This window comes from Protomyctophum parallelum (genome assembly GCF_964188405.1).
Source record: "Protomyctophum parallelum genome assembly, chromosome: 20".
NCBI classification, from domain to species: Eukaryota; Metazoa; Chordata; class Actinopteri; order Myctophiformes; family Myctophidae; genus Protomyctophum; species Protomyctophum parallelum.
In genome coordinates, this window is record NC_139718.1 from 44,998,462 (window position 1) to 45,025,941 (window position 27,480).

Genomic DNA, 27,480 nt, shown 5'->3' on the forward strand with positions numbered 1-27,480 from the left:
ACAACGTGTTGCTCACACACGTTGTGAGCTTGCAGATCAGCTATTGTTTTTAACATGTGACACATCGTATGGCGAAGCATACATCAGGCTTCACTTTTGTTTTTAGCTGAGGCGACGTAGTCAGACAGTCAGACACACATGACTCCTCGGTGCAAAAATAAACAGTGTACACTACCCGACTTTACGATAATAACTATAAGGGACAGTATGTCGAGACACGGTGTTCATGTTGGGCAGCAGCAGTGCCAGTCCGCAATGCTTTAAACTCTTCCCACTCCACTATGTCGGAACTAAAACCTTAGTACCCGTAAAAAGTCGGCGGCCGGTGCCTAGGCTGTCACACGAGCAACCATGCTGCTCCAGCACCCGGAAAACAAACACAAGCACAGCGGCAAATGGGAAGAGTGCAAAGCATCCAAAGCATGCCGTTTTACACCGGGGACTACAGTAGTTTGCTATCTGAAACGGAGAAGACGAAACTATTTGTGTCAGGTTTTCTCACCTCCTCCCAGCAGAAAGCAGCATGGAATCCTCCCCCTTTTGAGTAAGGATGCGCTGTGATTGGCCACAATGGCCAGTGCACTTGTGCAAGACGTGCTGTGATTGGCCAGTAGCCACTTTGAGTGGCAGTCGGTGGAAAATGCTCTCGCCACAGAATTTACTAGTATTCTGGCCATAATAAATAATCATTCTAGGCGGCCCCGGCTGTTGGTACGCAGAAGCACTTCCCGGTGCTTGATTGACAGCGCATTTTGAATTTTGACTGAAAAAATATAGATTCCCTCATTGGTCGCTGTAGTTCGTTGGAGTGACCTGTCTCCAACGGGAGGAGGAGGAAGTCAAGTGGAATCCTGAAGGCACATTGTGTCGCTGCCACTCAAGTGACTACTGGCCAATCACAGCACGTCTTTTCCGGGACATTGCCATAGCAAGTGCTGCTGGGAAAGTAGCCCCGCCTCCCCAGGCTTTCCACCTCTGAGGAAAGCCTGGTCTGTTTCCATTTGAAACGTTTTGTAAATATGATCTTAGGCATAGATATACCTACTAGGTCTGGCTATTTCGGCCAAATCGACCGACGTCCCCCTTTCTCCCCCACTCGTCTAAAGATCTTCAGCTACTTGATCATGGTGGCCGCACCGAAATTGCTCAGAGTCAGACGAAATAAGACATTAGAGTTATATATTGTAATTTTTATATAGAGGGGGAAACATTATAGGCTACGGCTACGCGTGTGTGTTATCGATGTAATTAATATATATTTGATTGATTGTGCCAAAGAATCGCATCGGGTCAAACCGACCATGCAAACGAAAAAGTTTGCATGTTGTTTTCGATTGGTCCTAGAATGTCTTTGTCCTCAGGTTTCACGCTCTGATCACCGCCCATTAGCGTGCTTGTGTGTTTGTAAACACAGAATTATTCTACATGGCTATAGTATGGAGGAGCATTTGGGTTATACTTTACAGAAAATAAACAAAACCACATAGCTACTCGCTCAAATACGCTTCCCAGCCTGGAGAATATACTTTCACCAACACAGGCTAGAAGCTAGCTAGCCTAGTTAGCTAGCTGTCTGTGTGTTGTGTGTTATTTTTTTACCTCCACCCCTCTTTTCTTTAACCCATTCTGACCTGAGATCAGATTCATACGAGGTTTCCGCCGGACACACACTGGTCTGATGAACCCATTCTGACCTGAGATCAGATTCTAAAAATGTCAGTCGTTCTTCGATTTTTTCAAAAATAGCAGACCTACAAGCTCGTATCGTGCCACTCGGTGGCGCGATATGAGCTTGTAGATCTGCTATTTTTCAATAGCTAAAGCATAACATGATGCTGACACCAAAATGGGTGCCCGGTCAGAATGGGTTAAATCATAACGCTCATTCTTTGCTCATTTAAAAAAAATCTAAATACCATGTAAACTACGAGATTCGGGCTTTCATTTGGTATATAGATCGGTTGTGTAGGCCCTCTCTACGAAACGGTATCAAGTGAAAAGGAAATGTCGGGAAATCAGTTTATAGTGTAAAAGATTGGATATACGTCGTTCAAATACGGCTGTTAGCACTGTTAATTCAACATCCGGTGAGGGGAGGATACGGATCATGTATGTATTGTGTATGGAAATCAGCGCATACAGTGGGTGGGCTTTAGACCGGATGTAAGCCTTGCACACTAAATAGAAACCAGGCATGTCACATTCTAACTTAATTTCAGTTTACCAAACTATAATTATAGTGATGGTGTGAGCGCACGTTATTGTATAACAGCCAGAGCCAGGCACATTGCTCAGAGTCAGACGAAATACGACATTAGTTATATATTGTCATTTTTATATAGAGGGGGAAACATTATAGGCTATGCGTGTGTTATCGAACACAATGCACAATGTACTGTAGGATGTAGCATTTATTCATATTATACACAAGCAATTTAATTGAAAGCAGCCTTTGACTAAGAAAGGAAAGAGGTCGCAATATATTGTTTCCGTTTCGGGAGAAATAAAGTCATTGCATGACAGCGCTTTGTGAGCTGGCAGATGAGCCATTTTCAGGGGGCCACCATGATCAAGTAGAGTGGGGGAGAAAGGGGGACGTCGGTCGATTTGGCCGAAATAGCCAGACTGAGTAGGAGTGATTTTTTTTCAGACATGCTAGTGTTAACAACTAATCATCATTTGTATTGTGTGTGTGCGTTTTCTTTTCTCTGTTTCTGTGATAAATGGTCCTCCTCTGGCGACACACACACACACACACACACACACACACACTGTGGCGATTAGCGTCGCCACGCACGCACACCACGCACGCCCATCTGTGCCGTCAGTTACACTCCAGACTGATACGTCTTTTTATGCACTGACGTCACGCACCTGGCTAGCGCCAGGAGGAAGTGCTGTGGCAGCCGCGGAGGCTGGAGGTGGTTTGTTTGCACCTAGTTACGGTTGTTTTAGCGAGTAACTCCTTAAGTTTATTAATCGTTGTGTGCTCGGATCGCGTTGGATATACAGTGTGGAGAGGATCACGCAGAGGAGGACGTCCCGGCGATCGTTTGGATCGGACGCCTTGGAACCGTGGGGATTAAACACCACATTTGTACGTCCGTGAGTAACAACGAAGAGTCACAACCGAACAGCTGAGGGGTTCAGGGTTACACTTACAACCTAACGGATACCGTGCGGGTACAGCAAACATACTGTCGGGTTTTGCGTTTGGGCCAGGACGGGATACTGAACTGTGAACTGTGAACCTATGTGCTGTGAACATTTCATTATACACCTTCTTAAACTGCAACTCTACCGTGTCTGTGTTTATTGTGTTTACAAGTGACTCTACAGGGTGTGCAGTGTGGTGCGGACCACGGTATGCTGCACAGCCTTATGCAACGGTTACCCTATTAACTAACATTTTGTCAGGATACAACTGCCTGGCTGGCACCCCAGATCCATGATCTATAACAAACCGTTACAACACACACCCACACACACACGTGCCTGTGAAATACCACTGTTTCCCCTTGTTTACCAGAGTAGTCCAGCCTTGTCAATAAGATTATATTTTGCTGGCCAATAAGAGTTTTGCCTTCAGTCTAGATTGTTCATTATATTCACCCATTCACACACATATTCTAGTATGTCGGGAGTTGCCTATTGTTGGTATCAGCTGGTAACACGCAGGTGTCTGCTAGAGCCCTGGGAGTTGTAGTCTGTTACAATGTGTTACAATGTGCTAGACCCCTGGGAGTTGTAGACTGTCCCCGTTTCAATGTGCTAGACCCCTGGGAGTTGTAGTCTGTCCCTGTTAAAATGTGCTAGACCCCTGGGAGTTGTAGTCTGTCCCTGTTACAATGCGCTAGAGCCCTGGGAGATGGAGTCTGTCCCCGTTACAATGCGCTAGAGCCCTGGGAGATGGAGTCTGTCCCCGTTACAATGTGCTAGAGCTTGTAGTTCAAAGGCGAGAGCTCTACTGACTGAGCTACCCGGACAAGGCGGACATGTGTCCCGGTGGAAAAGTGATGCATGTGCATACTCTCTATCGCTGTGCAGTTGTGTATATGGAATACAGGCGATTAAAACATGTGTTTGTTTGTTTATTTGTTGTCTCCAGCGGTGACGAGGACGCCCTGAAAAATTACCCACAACCCCTCGGGGTTCTGGAGGCCATGGTGACCTCTGTGCACAATGCGGTGCAGAGCGGGTAGGTCATGTGACACAACAATGTAAACAGCGTTGTATTCACTATTAATACAGTGAGACATAATAGACCAATTCATGTGCGACCTAGGTGGGTTTGGAAGCATAAAGCTGCCAAATGAAATAGCAAATAAGAAAATCAATTGAATTAAGAAAAATGCCTTTTTAATCTTCAGGTCATTGAATTTTGGCAGCTTTTTAATGCTTCCATAGGTGGGCCCCATATGGGATCAGGTGGGCTAAACAGTATGGCTCCCAAGTGGGCAGTGTGTCAGCTAGCCTCGCCTAGCGAGACTAATATCCAGTATTTGATTATGTTTTTCCTGCAATGCCCTTCCCCATATTTGCACACTGGGCCCTGGTTGGTTATAGCCTGGATCCAGACGAATCTGGTTGGCTCGTCACCACTTTGACCGTGAAGTCCTCCCACGATTGAGAGGGGGCAGACTTAATCTGCCTGGGCCGATATGCAGTGCAACGGATGCAGATGAAGGCTGGCTACGCCAGGCTAAGTGTCAGCGGGATCGACACGGCTCCTAAGTGGGTTTTGGTGTGTGTTATTGAAAAATAGCAGACCTACAAGCTCATGGCGCGGCACTCACGAGCTTGTAGGTCTGCTGTTCTTGCGGCACAAATCTTTGAATATATATTCTTTCAGAGCGAACGTTTTTAACTCAAAATCTTTGCTTCTGAGGGGTTCCTGGAATAACGTATTTTCAGATGGGGGGTCGGTAGCAAATTACATTCTGGGGTTCCTTGACATGAAATATTGAGCACCACTGATATAGAAACATGAGGTATTTCAGAAAACTGTCAGGATTTAGAAGACATTGTTTACATTTCGAGTGGGTTCTCCCACTAGCCTACCTATATCCCTCTCTCTCTCTCTCTCTCTCTCTCTCTCTCTCTCTCCCCCCCACCCCCCACACCCCAGTGACGGCGCGGTGACCTCAGACGACCTGCTGGCTTGGCTGCGTCCGTTCTGCGGTGCAGCTGCGCTGGCGGTGCGTCCGCGCATCCACGTGCTTCAGATCCTGGAGAACAACTTCAGCCTGGGAGAGCAGGACGCCCTGCTGCTGCTGCTCTACCGGACGCAGGCTGTGCTGAGAGACACACAGGTAGCACGCACACACACACACACGCGCTATTCCTGTAAGGTTGAAATGGGAGTTGTAGTTTTACCTGCAGTGCATTCTGGATGTTGCAGTATTATGAACTGTTGTCGCTGTTGTTCCCGTCAGGTTGAAATGGAGGACGTGGAGAACGAGGACAAGCGCTACGCCCTCTTCCTGGGTCTGCTAGACCACTCCCACAAGTGGGAGGAGTTTCAGTCGCTCATGCTCCTCCTCCAGGCGTGGCCGCCCATGGCGAAGGAGGAAGTGTAAGGTCGCACACACACACACACACACACACACACACTGGAATTACACTATACTCAAACTTGACATTTAAAAAGCATGTTAAAAATGTAGCCAATAAAATCAAATTCAATTTTCCAATTTCAGACACATAAGACCATATCTAACAACAGATGCAGCCAAACTCTTCATGCATGATTGTTTCACAACCTGGTCACAGACAAATCAGACAACTTTAAAAACCCATAGAATCACTTTACAAACGGACATTAAAAACACTGGATCAAAAGCCCAACCAATACCACAATTGCCATATAGTTCAAAAGTACAACTTATTTAATTTTGACGGCTTTAAACACTTTGCAGATGCCTGCCTCATTTAAATAAATAAAAAACATTTCTCTAACACACACACACACACACAGAGCCCGGCTCTGCGCTCTGAGAGAGAGCCGTATCCGGTACTTCACAGATGGAGGTCTCCAATTGCTACCGGCTCACGTGCACGGGCGTGAAGCGCCCATGCGAAAATAATTGGGTATTTCCGATTATAAAGTCGTTATTTTCGGGTAAAAAACGGGTCTGCACAGCAGAAATAGCCTAAAAAAAAAAAATCTTACATTTTTGATGAGCCTGCTCACTGGTCATATTAACTTTTTTCAATATTGGCATAATTATTGCCTATATGGAAAATAACATAAACACATCAATTTAAGTTGAACAACCAATGTCAATTTGAAGCATTCCCTGCTGAGAGAGAGAGAGAGAGAGAGAGAGAGAGAGAGAGAGAGAGAGAGAGAGAGAGAGAGAGAGAGAGAGAGAGAGAGAGAGAGAGAGAGAGAGAGAGAGAGAGAGAGAGAGAGAGAGAGAGAGAGAGAGAGAGAGAGAGAGAGAGAGAGAGAGAGAGAGAGAGAGAGAGAGAGAGATGCGTCTCTCTAGTCTCTATCACATGTTAGAGAGAGAGAGAGAGAGATAGAGAGAGAAAGGGGGGGGGGGGGGGTCGCGTTAGCATCAAGCTAAGCGTACGTTCGTTCCATATAAATGACAGATCGACATCGCTCATGGGGCTTCTGCAGGCATGCAGCTCCAATGCCCCATGCGCCTAGTAGATCTCTCGTTTCGATCACTTTCCCCTCCGAGTCAGCGGCCGCATGGACATGGACAAGTACCTGGGTCGTTTTATTTATTGTTACCTGGCTGGCTGCTTGTGGTCACGACCATCCAACTTTTTGGACCGGGTCCGTCATTCGTGAGAATGTAAGAAGTCAGAAGCCCTTTCTGCAAACTCCTGCCCTGTGCGCGCGTTCACGTTGAGTGAGAGTGAACGGAGGCGGAGCCGCGGAGGGAGGGTGTGTGTGTGTGTGTGTGTGGACAGTCTCACACACATACAACATCATGACAAATTTATAAATAAATTAGGGCTGTCAATCGATTAAAATATTTAACTCGATTAATCGCATGATTGTCCATAGTTAACTGTGATTAATCGCAAATTAATCGCATATTTTGTATACGTTCTAAATATACCTTAAATCAGTGGTTTTCAAGATTTTTCATATCAAGGCCCATTATTTATTCTGCATTTGAGCCACGGACCACCATTTGATGAGATTTAGCCTTCCAGACCCAAACTAAAGAACTGTAATGATGTTGGCCAATGGTACCATTACGAGAGATAACAGGCCATGTTGATCAAAATAAATTTTTTCTAAGTTTTCTAATTGTGTAGACTCACTGGGAGAGAGAGAGAGGGGGAGAGAGGCGGGGCTCACTGACTGCCTGCATTCACATGCATGCATCTCTCAACCATTCTGTCAAACTTCACAGTGCGTTAATCGCGCATTAAAAAAATGAGTGCCATTAAAAGGATTGTGAGTTAACTAGTTAATAGTGCGTTAACTTTGACAGCCCTAAAATAAATATATTATAAGCTTTTAATCCAGAATTGATCGATGTCACCATGGGCCACATACTATACATACAGTATAATACACGTACAAATAATACAAAACAAGAAAAGAATTGTACCAAATGGATGTGACAAAAGGGCATGTTGGTCCAGAGAGGGCCACTAGGGGGAGGTCAAGCACCCCTTGGCGTCTACGTATGCATGCCCCTGGAAGGGACAGTGGTGACAGAACAACAAGGGAAACTACCAGAGGGGACTGTAAAGTGCCAATCAGACGTATTGTGTTTGGTAAAACAGTCTTCTCTGTTAGAGCCTCCCATCACTGGAACAGTCTCCCTACAGAATTAAGAGAGACCTCCAACTATCTGACCTTCAAATTCAACCTGAAAAGGTGGCTAAAAACAACTCAAATCTGTAATCATGAGTAACTATCAGCACTATTTAGTATTTATCACCGGTGTCATTTCTCACTTCACTTGCCGTTGTTCTGTCCCCTGTACCATGTTGATCTGTTCCTGTATTGTACTGTATTGTATTGTGTTGGGTGCTTGCACACATGGCATCAACGCATGGTGTTGTGTGCAGGCACACTACACTTTGTCTTTCTTTTATCTGTATTGTACTGTGTTTTTGTATGGACGTGGTGTTGGGTGCTTGCACATATGATATGCACACATGGCATCAACGCATGGTGTTGTGTGCACTGTGCACATTTTTGTATCATTCATTTTTTAAGAGCCTGCCCAGGGACTACAGATGAAATGTAGTTTCGGCTAACTCTGGCCCATTTACATTGATGTGAAAACTGACATGTTGATTAATGAGCTTTGTCCCTGTCATGTAAATAAATGAAATAAATAAACACTTCCATGTCAGACATAGTTTCCCCACATCATTCTTCACAACCTCTTCCCACCAGTGTTAATTTTGTATTGTATTTGTAACAATTTAGTAGACTAAATCAACTGCAGATTTGGTCTACTAAATTGTATTTTGGTGGACCTTGATGCCGTCGCAATGAGTGATTTTACACTTGCTGAAAACGGCCGATCTACAAGCTCACAACGTGTCTCGGCGTAACGTGTTGTGAGCTTGACGAAATTGTCAATATATTCAGTCTCAGTTTTAGTCGTCATAGCTTCGTTTTCATTTAGTTTCCATTTAGTTTCCGCCAGTGAAAAAAGTCGACGAATGTTTTTTTTTGTCATAGCATTTAGTCGACGAAATAAAGCTGTGATGTGACGACGGATTTGATTCCGATTGTGATTGGCGTCTCACAGGTGTCAATCAGAGCGTAACCCCTGGGTGATGTTGACCTCCGCTCTGCTCGCACGCTGTCCGGGGTCGCATGGAGGCCAGGGGTCAGAGGTCGACCTGGGTCAGCAGGTCGTGGCAATGGTGCGATCCCTCTACGACACCAGACACAAGCTGTCTGCACAGGTACCTGTGTGTGTGTGTGTGTGTGTAGTGTGTGTGTGGGGGGGGGGGGGTGTATGTGTGTGGGTGTTTGTGTGTCTGTGTTGCGTGTTGCTGTGGACATATTTAGCTTTCAGGAATAAACCAAAAATATACAGGTTAAGACATGTTTCAATGTTATAACCACAGTTACCACACCTGGGGGTCTATTAACAGTTTGACTGTTTTTTACGATTAACCCGCATTTTAATCAACCCCCCTTCACTGCCGAGATTGTTGTATTACCTTTAGAGCATACGCTGAATTATTTGGGCTTTTAATCCGCGAAAATCCATCAAAAAAAGCTCCCGTGGTTTGTTATGATCTGTGTGTAGCATCCACCATCTTGGTGCACCCGGAAGACGCACACAAGATTGGTTTCAATGAGGCGTTGCAACCAATGCATTTCCATTGGCCTCAATTTCCCAGAAGCCCTAGCAGCCCACAGCATGTGACGATTTCCGGTTTCGTCATCACAGCGAAGCCATCCAGTCTCATACTCCGCGACGAAGACGGATTTTCTTTTGATTCATTACATTACGGCGGATTAAACACATAAAACAAAAGGCGGGTATGTCCGATACGGCAGCGACATTAACCTGGAGTAATCCATTCGCGGCACGGAAACTGTTAAAGTAATGTAAACTCCACATACAAAACACCTGGGGGTCTTTAAGAGAATGATAAATAAACGCATACTGAAAGGACTTCATGTAAACCACAACATTGTGAAACAATTACAACGCTCTTTGAGTTACAAACGGATGAATACATTAATAAAGTTCCTCTAGAGAGGAACAAACACTCACTTATCTTGTGCGTGCGTACGTGTGTGCATGCGCAAGTGGGTGTGTTTCCTCTTAAAAGCATTATGTGGCTCTACAGTCTCTGAACATCGATTAACCTTTACTGTATGTTCTGTGTTCTCTCTCTCTCTCTCTCTCTCTCTCTCTCTCCAGTGCGTCCTCCACATAGCGTCACTGCTCCAGGATCAGCCAGGTCTTCAGCTCTGCTCCCTCAAGCTGATGGCAGAGAGCCAAGACCAGCACCTGCTCCGACTGACCCAGGATCAGATCAACTCCATGTCGCAGGTACCACCTGTGAATCATTTACAGTTCTCAACCCGGCCCGGTCCGAATAATTAGCATAATGTTAGTCTTTTATTTTTCTTATTTTTTGAGTGGTGCAACCACTCCAAGGAACGGCAATATCCGTGTTAACCTATGTGACTATGAGTACCAGTAGGGGCAAAAGTGGCGCTGTTGTGCCAGAAACAGAGAGAGAGAGATGGTGCTGCACTGTTGCCTGCTTACGAGAGAGAGAGAGGGGGGAGGGGAGTTGCACCACTCAGTTCACACGGGTGTGATTTTTTTCTTGTTTGAGGGCCGCTAGCCCCACAGGTTTAATGTTGTTTTTTAGTTCAATGTTAGTTTTAAAAACGCCATTGACAATGAAGGGAAAATGTACGTCATCTTGTCCCTAATACAAACATTAAATGCCATTAACAACAAATAGAATTTAATGTTTGCGTTGGCACCGTTTGTTTTACATCACCATTACATCACCTAATCAACATGAGTTAGACTTTAATATATTAGCGACCCTCACTTGACACGGGTGTGTTTTTGGCGTTCTCTGCCAAGGATGAGCAGAATTTGAGAAATTGAAATTGACGTGACTTCACCTGTGGCTTCCCTGTGAGGTTAGGCTTAATCCCTTAATTCCAGTGGAACGTTAACCCATTTAGACCTGAGGCCGATTCTACAAATGTCTTCTAAATCATAAACAGTTTTCTGAAAAACCCTGTGTTCCTATATCAGTGGTTCTCAAACTATTTCACGTCAAGGACCCCCCCCCCCAAAAAATATATATGTATTTGGCCGCCGACCCCCATCTGAAAGAATATTTATTCAAAGATTTGCAACACATTTTTGCGATTTAAAAAAAATAGCAGATCTACAAGCTCGTAGTGCTGCGCTACGAGGTTAATGTCTGATGGTTATTATTTAAGCAATTATTATAGGCTTATTGCTTTTCTAAAACGTTTACAAACATATAGCATTATTAACCTAATAAAACTATTGATTTCACAAAAGTAGCTTTGCGCCACCAGAGCGAGCCACATAACTTCCTTGTTGTGCTCGGCAAGTAGGCTATGTGACGGGAGAATAGCGCTTGATGTCTTTACGGGGCTGCCTGGAGCCACACATTCACAGTCATATGAGCCGGCCGGTGCTTACACGCCCGCACGGCATGTGTTTGTAAAGCAATCAAGTGCTCCCCTTCCCCAGTACAGCTGGAATCAGCTGCGAATGATATAAAGTGATTGAAGGAGTGGGTTATCGGTGGAATTTACACCTGTCACGTGACGGTAACCAGCCAATCAGAATCAAGTATTGGGACTACCCGTTTTAGAAATGGGTTTTCATTTCATAGACGCAAGACAAATCCCCAAAACGGTCTCTCTCTCTCTATCTCTCTCCCCCTCCCCCCTCCCCAACCAGGAAGTAGCGGCGTCGTCCTCCCGCGACGAGGAGCTCCTCGCTCTGCTACTGGACGCCGGGCTCCTGGTGGGCGTGGCCTCGTCGGCGCTGTACCCGGCGCTGTGCGCCCGCCTCCTCTCGGAGCCCATTGGACAGCGACGCTGGGACGTGGAGGAAGCCGCCGCCCGCCTCCTGGCGGCCGGACACGCCCCCGAGGCGGGCTCGCTGCTTCTGGCGCACCGCGGCGCCCACCCGGCCGTCGGCACCTTCGGCGCCGCGCTGGCCGTCCTCAAGAAGTGGCTCTGATGATTGGACGATGGACCGCAGGGGCACCAATCTATGCTTTAGACCAGGACTTTGACCATGGAGATGGCCACTATATGTCCACACTAACTACCAGAGGGCCACATTGCATATTACTGCTGTAGCAAAAATAGCCGATCCACAAGGTCAAAAGCTTTTTGAGCTTGTAGATCGGCTATTTTTTGCTATTATTTGTATTGCAATCGTGAATTCTGTTTGACTATTTTTGAATTGGATTATTATTAAAAAAAAAAATGTAATGCCTTTAATATTATAGTTATGTTAACTTCATGGACTAAATACGAATTAATTGGACATAAAAAAAAATACAATTACATTTTAATACTACTAATTAAGCTACTAATTTAGACAATTAGAAGTAATTGAAGCGGATCAATAATATATCAGTATTTACAACCTGTGGGCCGCATTAAGTGAAGACGCGGGGGCCGCATGTGGCCCAAGGGCCGCCAAGTTACCCATGTGTGCTTTAGACGAGCACACTCGTCGTCCTGTCAAATAAGAAAGCGCTTGGGGCAGAAGGAGGAGAGAACACTGGAGCAGCGCGGACATTTGAACCCATTTAGACCTGATGACGATTCTATAAAAGTCGTCTGAATCATGACAGTTTTCTGAAAAACCCCATGTTTCTATGTCAGTGGTTCTCAAACATTTTCATGTCAAGGACCCCCAAAAATTGTAATTGGCCGCCGACCCCCATCTGCAAATATGTTGTTCCAGGGACCACCCCCAGAAGCAAAGCTTTGAGTTAAAAACTTTATATACGAAAGAATATATATTCAAAGATTTGCGCAGACATTTTCGTGATAAAAAAAAAATAGCAGACCTACAAGTTCACAGCGCTGCACCGAGTGCCACGCTATGAGCCTGTAGATCTGCTATTTTTTCAGTAGCTAAAGTATATAACATGATGCTTTAAAACGCCAAAAGGGGTTCCCGCCCAAAATGGGTTAAACCTTTAATTTTCATGAGAATGTTTATTTCAGCCAAAATGTTCATTTAATGCGTCAAAGTATCCATATTTCCCGTGAGGTTTAGCAGTGATCAAATGGCTGCTGTCGCTTCCGAGATGATCCTGCTGTGTTACGATCATACTGGGGAAGAAAATAAAATAAAAAAACACATACACACACGACGTGTGGTGCTGGCTGCTCAACAGCACCACTGGTTGGCTGCCGGCGGTATTGCAGTTGTTCATACTCCAGACAGACATACACATGCGGCCAGTCAATCTGTTTAATAATGATTCGACGCATTCACGCACTCACACATGGCCATGTGAGAGACGAGACACACACTCACACATGGCCATATGCATGTGAGAGACGAGACACACACACTCACACATGACCATGTGAGAGACGAGTCACACCTAATCTACAAGCACACACACGTTTGTTTGTACAATGTCTATGTCATAGTGTCACAGTTTGTCTTTGCCACGCCCCCTTTACCTCACAGACTCCAAATAAAGAATAATGTAATCACGTCAAGTGGTTGTGTGTTTTCATTCTACTGAATCATATTGCATCATATCGATAGAGCAGCTGTTGAAATGGGACATTGGTTATAACGCTCTTCATCATTGTTGTCTCCACCAGGCCGAAGGCATGTGGGGAGAGTATGTTTTGCACTCCGTCCGTCCGCGTGTCCGTCCGTCCGCGTGTCCGTCCGTGTGTCCGTGAACAGCTAATCTCGGCCACCGTTAACCCGGTCGATGCCATATTTTGCACACACACTCCCTGGATGCCAACCATGAACACTCTGCCCCAAACTTTCCAGAACGGCCTGTTATAGCGCCACCAGGAGGCCGCTTTGTGCAAAACAAGTTTTTGCACAGTACACCTACAGATTTTGTCCAAACATCACGCAAATTGGTACACAGTCTCTCTAGAGCCATTCAACGAAACGGGTCTTTCAGATTTATCAGACTCCATCCTGATTGGTTAAGATTGGCTTCCAAAGTTCACAGGAATGCTCAGTTTCAAACAAAATGCTGCAAATCATGAACACATCGCGTGATTTCCGTGAAATTGTGCACCCACATTCCCACTAGGCCGAGGACGAAATGCCACATGAACAATTTCAACTCAGCCTCGCTATAACTGGCCGAAAAGTGTTTTTACCTCTAACTGCACAGATCTGTGGATAACCTGGTGGAGACCTGTGCCCGGAAGGGCACTTTTTCTAGTTCCATCTTGTTTAGCCTTCATTTGAGAGAAAGAGAGAGAATGATGTGAATGTGCTGCCAGATTCTCTGCCGTGTCATTCCAAAACCTACCCGGATCGTGTCTGTTTCTGTGATGCTTGGCCAGCATGGACAATTTTCATTGTTTTTTAACATATCTCAAAATGGACCATTTAAAGATGGCGACCACCACTATACTAGAAAAATATTAGATGGCATCTTTTTGACCAAACAAGAAGGTAGATTATTTTTTTCTTTTAAGTGTTCATTTATAGTTGGGTAAAATTAGCTTAAGTTGTGGCAAATCTGGGGAAAAAGATCTTACCACTAGCTTTCTTCACAGATGTGTTCATAAAGGTGTCTACTATCACAAAAAGATTTGTTCCAAGCCAACTCCCTTGGGAAACTTTGTGGGAGACAATCAAAGGTGGGGTACCCAGAGGGCCTAGGCTAAAAGCAGGACATTTTTTTAATTGGCTAATATGAGCTTGTGAGGTGTGTGAATAGGCATATTTTGGGGTGCTGAATCCGTTCCAGCCATTCAGTAAAAATGACTCCCTGGCCATAAAATTGGCTGCTTTTGTATGTCCCAGACATGTGTAATAAATAATGTGCCATGTTATGCACATGTCAATGGATGTTTAAGGTGTTTTCTTTTCTGTTTGTGTGTTGGGTTTGTGTGTGTGTGTGTGTGTGTGTGTGTGTGTGTGGCGGGGGGGCATATTCAAATATAAAGATCATTAATACATCACAAATGCATCTTAATTAAAACTAACTGTTGAAAGAGAAGTATAGATGGACAAAAGAACAATCTTTAGCTGATTTATTCTTTTCAGAATAAGAAAGACTTTATTGTCACACCTTAAAAATAATTAACAGAAAAATAAGGGTGAAATTTATTATAATGATACCTAGGTATCACCTTGCTGGCAAGATGACTAATTGGCACGATGGCTGTGGTCTGAATATGGCCAATAGCTGCCATCTGTGAAATATGCAAATTAGAGGTCCACCCAATCATAAACAAGTCTTATGATGACTCCTCAGTCATTCAGTTCATTCATAAATTAATAAATAAAGAAAATATGGCTATATCACTATATAAAAAGATCAACACATAATAAAAAACTATGGTGCTAAAAAGAAAGTAGGCCTATGCTTTTGTAAACAAGTACAAATATGAATAACCATGATACAACTATCTCTACTCTTCCAACTTCCTGGCATCGGCCTCACTGTTCTTGTCATCTGGCTCCTTTCCATTCACTCCTTGCTTTTTACAGAAGCACCTGAGTATGTACAATCCGCCTCACAGTTGCAACTGAATGTACTGGAGTATGATTGGAAGCTGCGAATCTCTGGTCTGGATATAAACTCATAGAGTGCTGTGCTGTGGCTCCTGTTGTCGGGGGCAGTTTTTCTGGTCTGATACTCCCAGTAGCGGCCTGCTTGCTGAAGTGAAATGTCCAGTCCCCAAAACTTTTGTGAAATTTCCCATGGAACATGAACTTGAATAGTTCACAGCTGGCTGTGATGGTGTCCTCCTTGTTGGCTTGGGTGTCCAAAACTTCCATAGCCCTCTCCACTTTGTCAGTCTTGCAGAATTACTACTGCTACTGGGAGTATTGTCGTATCTGGAAATCAATAATTCTATGCAATAACCCATGTTCTTGTGCAAATGTACTCAAACTGTTGTAGCCTATTCAGTAGGTCTGGCTGGCTTAATATGCAAGGCAGTTTGTCTACAAGGCCTGCCTTTGTTATTCAAAGTCAGGGTGTTGAGGGTTTGTTTATACTCTGAGTTTAGATCCTGCTCACACCTAAGGATTTTACCATGCTAGAAGATGAACAATGGATCAAGGGCCTACAGTGATTTACCTTCTGGGGAGGCGCCAAAGGCCAGTCTGGAACAATGAGTATTGTAAACCCTTGATAACCAGTCAAAATTGAATGTAACTGTGGGTCATTCTCGGCGACGGCGTAAGGCCGTCGGACCTATGCTGTATGCTCTGCTGTGCTGTGTACTCTGAAATAAAACATCATGGAACTTCATCTCGTCTGTCTGCCGTGCACATTTTCTCTCCTGTATTGTTTTTTAATAAAAACTGCCCCCAACAACAGGAGCCGCAGCACAGCACTCTCTCCGAGCTTATATCCAGACCAGAGATTGGCTGCTGCTGCAAAGTCCATCACTGGATACCACCACCAACTTACTTACCGGTACTTACTTACGCCTATCGCCTAACCTTGGGCATAGGCCACGAACAAGAGCTCTCCAGGCATCCCGGTCCTGGGCCATTTTCTCCAGCTGTCCCCATGTATGGCAAGATCTCTTCACATCTACATCTAGGTCACGCCACCAGGTGTTTCTTGGTCTGCCCCTTTTCCTTCTCCCTTGTGGGTTCCACCACCACCAAGCTTCCATCCATAATCTCATGTACTGGAGTTTGGATGGAAGCTTGGTGACAAAGCATATGAGTCTGAACCATCAATGAACAGACCCCATCACACCAGACTATCTTCTGAAGTTAGTCAGTTGCAACTATGAGGGGGAGCTCACACTGCATTTTAGTGCACAGTGCATTTCTGCTTGTGGTAACTTCCAAGGCAAATTTCGCAAGAACAACAAGCTAGATGACGAGCAGTGAGGGAGATGAAAGGGAGTTGGAAGAGTAGATAGTTGTATGTTTATTTGTATTTATTGTTTACAAAAGCATGACTTAGCCCCTTAGTGTTTTATTATGTGTTGATCATTTTTTATATTGTGATATATTGTGAGCCATATTCTGTTTATTTATTTTTATTAATGAACTGAAATTTGGCACATTCATTCCCCCCTTATTTTACTGTTAATTATTTTTTAAGGTGTGACAATAAAGTCTTTCTGATTCTGAAAAGAATAAAGCAGTTAAATCCATTAAAGATGTCCCATCTACTTCTGTTTCAACAGTTAGTTTCAATTAAGATGCATTTGTGATATATTAATAAAATGCTTTTTGTATTTTAATATGCCCCCCACACCAACACACAAACAGAAAAGATCTGTTTTCCCAGATTTGCCACAATTTAAGCAAATTTTACCTAACTAATATGGGGAATCCAATTAAATATTCTGATTTGAGGTGTGAGGAAACTGCTTAAAACTTACAATTATTGGTATGTTTCAAGGTAATTTTGCGCTAGTCTAAAATGATATACGTTTATTTAAAGGATAATCCCCTTGAGATGCCTCATCTCATTTTAGAGGGGGTCCTCCTCACAGATGAACAGTACATACAATACATACAGTACACAAACAATACAACACATCCATAAATACACACAGGACAATACGGAACAAAATCTCCCAAAGATAGCCGCTCCCACCCCACCGATTCAACCCATAAATAACAGGGTTCTTGTGGAAAAAACAGAATACTCAAAGCACAATAAAACCATGAAAATGAGCAAAGTACATAGGCTACATGCGGTAAAAGGACCAAATCATTCCCAGATGTAGCCCAGGGCATGCTCAAATTATTTAGCTACGGCGCCCAAGTCAGCGACCTTCGGTGTTGCCACAGTGGCCAAACCCAATATAGTCACCCAATATAGCTCTAAGATTTGAACCAAATGATCTACCAATGCAAACTTGATACGTGTTTCACATTTCTGGATAATTAGAAACATGGTGAAAGACTTATGTTTATGATTGGGTGCACCTCTAATTTGCATATTTCATGCAATGGCAGAAACACAGGCTGAAATCCGCAACCAATACTTAATAATACTCGTACTCGTATATGTTCCGAAACTTTTACCTCTATGGCCGGCCGCACGATTTACCAAAGCCCCGCAATATATACATCAAAACGTGCGGCTCGGCCGGGAATGGTGTGCTTGTGCTTTTCTTTCCGATTCGGGTTACCGTGCCGACGTAATTCGCAATAAACTATGCGAAAAATGCCCCATTCAAAGTCAATGGGGAAACGCGGGTAAAAACAGAAAACGACACGTTACTTAGGAGCCACATTACTCTGGCATACTGTTTCGTAGAAACACGATTTAAACGTCAAACAGCACACGAGGCAATCGACTTTGTTGTGGTTCAGACGGAATTCGAATACGTTGCACGGTTTGCCCGCTATCGCAGTTCAAAGTGTGTGTGGTCTGAGTAAAAATCTCGACTTAAGAGTGTCGCACGGCCAGAGAGAGAGCGGGTCAGAGGGACAAGACATTGTGAAGACTGTAGCGAAATTCTCCGAACAAATCGTCCTCACGGCCAAAATATTAACTTTACACGCATGGGTTTCGGTAATTTTGTAGCCACACTCGTCCTCTTTCACCCAATGTCACAACCACAGCCCAGATTCATACGGTACGTGAACTACAGCCCTGAAAGTGACAGGTGTACCATCATAATGTGTCATACAACTCCATGTTAAATGCATGAATGAGTCAGCAATTTTTTCATCACAAACACAATTTCTTAACTCGCTCTCATAACCACGTTTTTTATCGTACCAATACCACGAAAATCGCATTTGACGTTTACTTTTTGCGATAGAGCAATTTGTTCGGACATACGTTCTCTCACTGAGTCAGTGTGGTTTTAACTTTCAATAGTGTTTGCATTCGCATAGACTAGCCCTAGCCCAGGTGAAATTGATACTTTGTTAATGATTCAAGGTCAAGTTGACCACCTCTCAAACACGCACACACACGAACGCACATGCACGCACATGCACACATGTGCACGCAGACACACACATTGAAAGTCAATGGAGAAAAACGGGGAAACACGTAACTCTGTCATTTCTCGACCGTTTCAGAAGCAGGGCGGCTCGCCGGAACCGGGCCCAAATGGAACCCTTACAGCTCAGACATGTTAGCATTAGCATGATAGCATTAGCATGTTAGCATTAGCATGTTAGCATTAGCATGTTAGCATATTAGCATGTTAGCATTAGCATGTTAGCATTAGCATGTTAACATGATAGCATTAGCATGTTAGCATTAGCATGTTAGCATGTTAACATTAGCATGTTAGCATGTTAGCATATTGGCATTAGCATGTTATCATTAGCATGTTAGCATGATAGCATTAGCATGTTAGCATTAGCATGTTAGCATTAGCATGTTAGCATATTAGCATATTAGCAAGCATTAGCATGTTATCATGTTAGCATTAGCATGTTAGCATGATAGCATTAGCATGTTAGCATTAGCATGTTAGCATGTTAGCATGTTAGCATTAGCATGTTAGCATTAGCATGATAGTATTAGCATGTTAGCATGTTAGCATTATAATGTTAGCATGATAGCATTAGCATGTTAGCATGATAGCATTAGCATGTTAGCATGTTAGCATTATAATGTTAGTATGATAGCATTAGCATGTTAGCATGATAGCATTAGCATGTTAGCATTAAAATGTTAGCATGCTAGCATGTTAGTATTAGCATGTTAGCATGTTAGCATTAGAATGTTGGTGGCAACGTAATGCGCAATGAACTAAGACAAAATACCTCATTGAAAGTCAATGGGGAGACCTGGCTCACATGTAACCAAATGGACCCTTCTGAGAGGCTAAATGTCATCAAATGGTGGTCCGTGGCTCAAATGCTGCACAGACTTGGCGAGCTTCAGGCACCCAGTAAAGTTTCTTGAAATTTTGTTTCTAGTAATTTATATATTTTTTTAATTATATATTTATTGTAGAATATTATTAATATCACTTTTGCCCGAATTCTACAAGTAATGGAAGTCTCATCTTTCTGCATCTCTGCTCTGCCTCTTTGGGGGGGGGGGGGGGGTTCCAGGTTTTATTTTTTTGTGCTATATAAATAAAGTTTGATTTGATTTCATCATCATCATCATCTGGGGATGTGTTCTCTCCATGTCATCATGCAGCGCCCAAGATGGGGTCATTGATGAAAAGGCCTTCAATGTAAAGTTTAAAAAATAGTGCACGCCTATGCACTATCATATCTCACTGCATTCAGGATGCATGCGCACGCACGCTCGCACGCACGCATGCACACACGCACACAGTTAATGATGAGTGTTTTAACACCCCTCAGCTTTATGCTCACACATTGACCACAGTTTGTTTCCCTAATTCTAGTAACAAACTGTCAAACTTACGGTATACACCCCCTCCACCACAGGCACCAACTCGTTTAACCCCACCTACACTAATAATTGTTGACCTGTCACATGGTTTCACATGATAAAAGACACACGGAGGGTAACTGCAGAGAGACAGATCCCTCGACTTGGCAGGTATATCTAAACTGACAGACGTCAATCATAGAGTATGCTGATGACAATGAGGATGAAGAACGTAGCGGTTATAGTGGCCTGCATGCTGCTCATCTTCTCATCTCTGGATGTTCTGGTCCAAGCGAGTAAGTGTCATTTCTTGTCTGTCCTTAAAGGATCAGTTCGCCACTATTACATGGCCTTTGTCATGCTTTAGTATGATATCCGTTCATGAAAACAATAAAAATATTTACATTTGGCGAAACCGCCGCGGAGAACGAGTCATGTAATGAGCCGCTCTAAGGCAGAGGCACGGTTATATCATTTCCTACACTACCCACAGTGCATTGCGCGACATCCGCTCCCGCGAAGCCAAAAACCCCCCGCCAGAGACCGGGCTTTGTAGCGTGTAGGAGTTTGATGAACCAATACCGAGAGCGAAGTTGGAAGCAGTATTGTGATAGAAAGTAAGTCAGTTTTACCTCATATTTAGATTTAGTAGCAGTATTAGTAGTAGTAGTAGTAGTATTATTAGTAGTATTAGTAGTAGAGGAGACGGAGTAGTAGTAGTAGTAGACTGAGGATTAGTAGTAGACTGAGGAGGAGGAGACGGAGACACGATTAGTAGTATTAGACGTAGTAGTAGTAATAGTAGGAGACAGTAGTAGTAGTAGTATTAGGAGTCTAGGAGAAGGAGTAGTAGTAGCAGGAGTCGAGTAGTAGAAGGAGACAAGGAGTATAGAAGTAGTAGTGGTGGTAGGAGTCTAGTAGTAGTAGAAGGAGTCTAGGAGTCGAGTAGTAGAAGGAGACAAGGAGTATAGGAGTATTAGTGGTGGTAGGAGTCTAGTAGTAGTAGAAGGAGTCTAGGAGTCGAGTAGTAGAAGGAGACAAGGAGTATAGAAGTAGTAGTGGTGGTAGGAGTCTAGTAGTAGTATAAGGAGTCTAGGAGTCGAGTAGTAGAAGGAGACAAGGAGTATAGGAGTAGTAGTGGTGGTAGGAGTCTAGTAGTAGTAGAAGGAGTCGAGTAGTAGAAGGAGACAAGGAGTCTAGGAGTAGTAGTGGTGGTAGGAGTCTAGTAGTAGTAGAAGGAGTCGAGTAGTAGAAGGAGACAAGGAGTCTAGGAGTAGTAGTGGTGGTAGGAGTCTAGTAGTAGTAGAAGGAGTCTAGGAGTCGAGTAGTAGAAGGAGACAAGGAGTAGTAGTAGGAGACTAGGAGTAGTAGTGGTATTCTAGGCTAGTAGCTAGCAGTAGCATAGCTCGGACTTGGTTATCATGCCTACGTATTGTGTTGTGCCTGGGTGTGATGACGCCAGAAAGATGAAGAAGTTCCTGGCCCCCTCGTATCACCGTTTCCCTAAATCGGATCGGCGGGAGCTTTGTATTCAGTGGCTGAGAGCTATTAAAAACCCCCGGTACGACGAGAACACGGATCCAGGAATTCTTAGCCCTCTTCGCGTGTGTGGTCAACATTTCACTCCAGACGACTTCACCCGCAATGTAATGGCAGAGTTGATGGACAAGGGAAAGCGTAGGAAACCACAGACATTGCTGAAGGACGACGCTGTTCCCTCTGTATTCCCCCAGCCTGGGGCATCAACATCCCTGCCCCTCGTCAAGAGAAGCACAACAGAGGTATGATTGCCATACTAAGATGTGTATTAGTAATGTAAAAGCAAAGGCTGGCCACTTGACTCATGTAATGCAGAGCTGCCATGTCTCACCCTTTGAGTGTGACAGTCACGCAATTTAACCCTTTACCACGCACCACGCCACACATGCCATTTCACACGCATTATAATGATAAATAACAATTTTCTCTGCGGCTCCGCCGCGTAATTGCACGCTCATGTGTGCGTCCTCACAAACGGTAAAATAGCCGATCTGCATGCAATGCTGATATATGCAGGAGGGTAAACAGTGGACCAAATCGTCAGCAGGGTCCCTGACTGTGTGACGCATGGAAATGAGCCATGCGGAGTTTAACATCGCTTCGAAATATTTTTTAATGGAAGACAATATAGCCCCCACAAGTTACAACAAGTCAGTAAGTGACCTGTGACTATCTCTCTTCTATAATGGTGTGTGGCGTCTCTTGCGTGATATGAGGAAGTGGAACGGTGCCATAGCCCATGCACATTATAGGGACAAAGTCGTGTGTGTGTGTGTGTATGTGTGTGTGAAGTGAAGTGAAGGGGGAGGGGCCGCATCGCTACTTGTTTCTGTTCATAGAGAGAGAGCCCACAGATGTGTTTGAACTAAGAAAATGTAAAAATAAGGAATTTTCCCACATTCCAGTTTTCTGACATATTCCCCAATTTCCACTGAGATTATGGGGTGAATGAATGTGGCCAGACCCATCTTCTCTTTCTGTCATAGTGTGTGTGGCTGGCTGGGTCTGAGCACTATGTGTGTGGCTTGCTGGCTGGCTGGGTCTGAGCACTATGTGTGTGGCTTGCTGGCTGGCTGGGTCTGAGAACTATGTGTGTGGCGTGCTGGCTGGCTGGGTCTGAGCACTATGTGTGTGGCTGGCTGGCTGGGTCTGAGTACTATGTGTGTGTGTGTGGCTGGCTGGCTGGCTGGGTCTGAGGAGCATAGATAGATAGATAGATATCTTTTTCATTTCTACTTCAAGCATGAGGAGGCTGTCAGTGCAGGGAGAGCAGCTGGCATGGAGGTGAAGACATCAGTGTTAAGGTTAAATATCAACGTTAAAACGGGCCAAATCGACATTAAAAAAAGCCATTTCTTTTCGCCGCCGCCCTTCGGACGGCGTCGAACACATTAAGACACTAGAGTCTCACTCTTGACATTTTCTGAAATATGGCAGCCCTGTGTAATGTAACACTGATTTTAACACTGTCATGTACAGGTACCGTACGTGACAAACACTACATAACAGTGAATAATATAGTGTATGAATTGATTCTTATACATTCTCTCTTGGGTTAACTTATAGCTGGTAAAATAATAGTGATTCAACTCTTCTTTATTTTGGTAGGACCTCCAGGGGTCCATGGAGAGACCCAGCTGTGCTTCAACAGCTGACCTGGCCAAAAGAAGCAGGAAAGAGGTATGGTTGGAGTTAAAATGCTGTATAAGCAGCAACCTGTGTGCATATTATGGTGTGTGTGTGTGTGTGTGTGTGTGTGTGTGTGTGTGTGTGTGTGTGTGTGTGTGTATATAATATATATATAAAATGAGGAATATACAAGCAAAAGCTAGCCACTTGACTCGAATAGCACTGATTAACATGTGTTGTCAACCTCTTCTCTGTAGAGTCGCCCACCTACAGAGGCTTTACATGAAGAGGTCCTCTTTAGTGAGGTAAGAAAGTCACTGTTTATTAGTTTTTTGAGACCCACTGCCTGAGGATGTGTAGAATGAACCAGGTAACAGACACTGGCAAATGGCGATTGCATAACCTATGGGTATTGGGTACATATGGTTATTATTGTGATATCTGTAAATTAATTTGACCTGACTGACTGTGAGTGTTGACTTAATGCACATTATCACCTATATGCAAAGCCATGTGACGTCATCACGTGCCTGCGTGCACAACTACACACTGTGTTCTACCTGAGCATGCGCAATAAAATCTTGATTCATTCCTGACTGAAACTATATCGAGGAAGCACGCGTTTTCTTGATGTGACCACCATCCACTATACGCTATAGGATGGCTAATAATACAACAGTGAGAATGAGATTTGAGAATGCTAATAAATTTTTTATTGTTTAGTTTGTAGCTGGAACACCCTCCTCTTCAACACCAGGCACGCCAATCCCATATGGGCTACATAGGCTAGGTCAATCTGTAAGTACCAGTTTACTTGTCTCCGTTAGCTACTAATTCACATGTGAATGTGGAATCATGGATAAGTAGCTAATTGTTTTTCCATTGTACTTGGGAATTGTTGTTGTTTTCCACATCAAGCTGCACATTTGAACTACAAACTGTAATTCTTAAAACCGGGAAAGCATCTGTGGAATTTTATGTATTTGCATTGGCTATTAAAATGGCAGATATATATGTTATGCATGTTCAAAAATAGCAGATGTATTTCTGAACCCCTGATTTAGAAGCCATTTGTAGAATCTGCCTCAGATGTGGTTAGAGTGAGACATTATCAACGGCCATTGTTGGTGTGGTCAGTGTTGTCTTATTTATTTATTTTTTGCTCTACACTTTCTTTGTAAATTAGGCTCGTATGGACACCAGTAGCAGCAGTGCTGAAGCACTAGACCCGAATGATCCACCATATGTCACTGAGGATGACTCGAGCACCACTGCCACCCCAGTTTCATCTCAGGAGGTGAAGGTGGAGGTGACTGGTTGGCAGGAGCCGAAGGTGATCGTATATCAGTCCAGGATCAACAAGCTTTTTAGGATGTGTCAGGAGTGTGGAAAGCCCATAAACGACACACACGTGACCTATGTCGGGGCACAAATGAAGGTTCGATGGGACTGCCTTGGAGGACACTCTGGGACTTGGACTTCATCTCCTGAAATCAGAGGCATGCCTGAGGTGAACTTGCTCAGTGCTGCCTCTGTGCTGTTCACAGGGACAACCATTACAGAGTTGGTGGATTGGGCTGCACTAATGGCCGTGCATATGATCCAACCCACCACCTTCTATGACGTCCAGAAGGCATACTTAGGTCCTGCCATTGAGGCACAATATGCAGAACAGAGGGACGAGATTCTGGCCAGACTGTGTGTTGAAGAGGAGGAGTGGAAAGATGGAGCCGGACCAAACATACCAGTCCACCTGTCCGGAGATGGAAGGTGTGTACGAAGAATATAAAGGAAACATCAGAAATAGTAGTACTTGTGTGTGTGTGTGTGTGTGTGTGTGTGTGTGTGTGTGTGTGTGTGTGTGTGTGTGTGTGTGTGTGTGTGTGTGTGTGTGTGTGTATATATTATATATATATATATATATATATATATATATATACACACACACACACAATGAAAACGGTATTAGTTTTAGATTCATTGCATTGATTGAACGTTGTTTTGTTTTTTTTACTTCATCACCTCAGATGTGACTCACCCGGGTATTCGGCCAAGTACTGCCATTACACCATGATGCTGGATGGCACGCAAGAGATTTTGCAGACTGACCTAGTGCAGGTAATTTAGGTCGTTATTGCATAACGTAATCGACTGTTACTATATATTTTCCCCACCCTTCATCCCTCTAACTTCTTGTGCTTCTTGCAGGTTACAGAAGCCTCCAGTTCAGTTGCCATGGAAGCACTTGGCTTCGAACGGGCACTAAACACGCTCCTAGACGTGGGACTGCAGGTGGAGGTGGTCGCAACTGACCGGTCACCCTCAGTGAGGAAAATGATGAGGGATCAATATCCAGACATCAATCACCAGTTTGATCTCTGGCACACTGTCAAAGGCAAGTGCAAGATCATGTGTAAATGGATTGTGATTCATAATCTCTGATTTGACATTTTCTATAACCCAACATTGTTTTCATATTTAAATTACTATTTCAGGTTTCAATAAGAAGCTGATGGCAAAATCCAGGAAGAAGGGTAGGGGAGAACTGGCTAACTGGTCAAGGTAAGGACGGATGTTCATAAGACACCCATAGCTACACAAACACTCACGTTGAGTAGAGGCAGACATCTCTAGCATGTAGCGTAAAAAGTGTTGTGTGTGTGGGTTGGGGGGGGTGTCATAGGGCATTATATCTAAGTTTTCAAGCGATCAAATGTACTAAGGTATATTGCCTAAGGGCCGATTCATACTCCTATTTTACTCCTGTTTCGGCGCTGTAGTGCTGAAATTATTTCGGCTCGTCAGAAATTTTCAGTAGCACCGAGGAGCCGACTTTAAGATGGTACCCGCCCCCCGAACCTCAAATGATGTCACATTGTAGGCTCTACAGCGCCGAACCCACTTTTATTCGGCTCTAAAAAAGGAGTGTGAATCGGCCCTAACACTTCATGTGTCACACACTGCAAAGGAGTGTAACTTGTGTATTGTTTCACCAATTAGGTCTCTGAGCAACCACATGTGGTTCTGCTCTGCTTCATGCGGTGGCAACACACAGGTATGTGATCATCATATCGTTGCTGTTGGGAGGAAACCAGGTTGGGAGGAAACCAGGTTTTGATTCATTTTTTGTTGCATAAGTCAGTGCTATTGAACACCCTTTACGTCTGTGTTGAAAATATTGAACCAATAGAAAGTAGTAAATTCTTTGGATAATTATTTTATAATATTTTTCATTTCCTGGAAAATTAACATATTGGTCACAGAGGTCCATAATTGCATAATGTTTTTGATGCAGGAGTTAAAACGTCGATGGCTGTCCATACTGCACCACGTCCAAGATGTGCACAGCTGGACTGAGGGAGAACAGAGCTATATGTGTCTCCATCGTCCTCTGATTCCAGAGATGCGGAAGAAGAAGAAATGGCTTTCAATGGACTCCCCGGTATATTTAGATACAATTTACTTTTTGTATGTTACTGTGTTAGGGCTATAAAGAAAACTACACAGTCTGGATTCATAGTTACATCAATGTGATCTCATTTTAAAATATTAGTACTACTCTCTGCAATTATAATGTTGCAAGAGAGACATGCGATGACACAAGTGCGTTTTGAGACTGTTGTAGAAATAAGTCGAAATGGAAATAAGAATAGTTAGAGAATCAGTTCCCAAATTAGCAGGGAGAAAATTCATCATTTACACGTCAATAATTGTGCAGCCCTTCTGCAGAATAAAGGTGAATTGTAATTGCAGGTATACCAGGATCTGGAGAAGTTAGTGTGTGACAAGCGCCTCCTGAAAGACCTTGATCAGTTGGGCTTATTCAAACATACAGGTAAAATAAAAGCTTCATGACATCGTCATACTGGTGAAAAGTAAATGTAGTGAGTAATGTGAACAAGAATATTATATTGTATCCATGCTTACATTATGTGTACATTCTATTATATGTTCTTACAGGTGCCTTGGAGGTCTTCCACAGTGCACTGTTGAAGTACATGCCCAAAAGACTCCACTTCTCCTACACTGGGATGACAGAACGAGGCATGCTGGCAGTCCTCGAACACAACGAGAACATTGTGAAGAGAAGACAAGCCACCCTTGCCACAGGTTATTGTAGTACATTTTACTCAAGCGAGTTTATTTCTTTCCACCCTTGATTAGTCAAAATAATACCATCTGTGTGATACTGGAAAGCTACATTTACACAATTGGTATCGCTGCATTCAGTAGAACCACACCTTACATGTGTTATGATATTGACTTTTTTTTGCCCATTTTGACCTGAGATCGGATTCTAAAAATGTC

The 27,480-nt window shown here is 43.8% G+C and overlaps 1 protein-coding gene across 2 annotated transcripts in view; it reads left to right on the forward strand.

The window, feature by feature from the left end:
- nbas (NBAS subunit of NRZ tethering complex) overlaps positions 1-13,194 on the forward strand; it is a 108,409-nt gene extending 95,215 nt beyond the window's left edge. For both annotated transcript variants that reach the window (XM_083791852.1, XM_083791853.1), the window contains 6 exons: positions 4,109-4,198; positions 5,129-5,312; positions 5,436-5,575; positions 8,742-8,901; positions 9,876-10,007; positions 11,421-13,194. In XM_083791852.1, the coding sequence (XP_083647978.1) occupies positions 4,109-4,198; positions 5,129-5,312; positions 5,436-5,575; positions 8,742-8,901; positions 9,876-10,007; positions 11,421-11,705 (991 nt within the window). In that variant the 3' untranslated portion in view covers positions 11,706-13,194. The remainder of the gene's footprint in view (positions 1-4,108; positions 4,199-5,128; positions 5,313-5,435; positions 5,576-8,741; positions 8,902-9,875; positions 10,008-11,420) is intronic.
- The last annotated feature ends 14,286 nt before the right edge of the window (positions 13,195-27,480 follow it).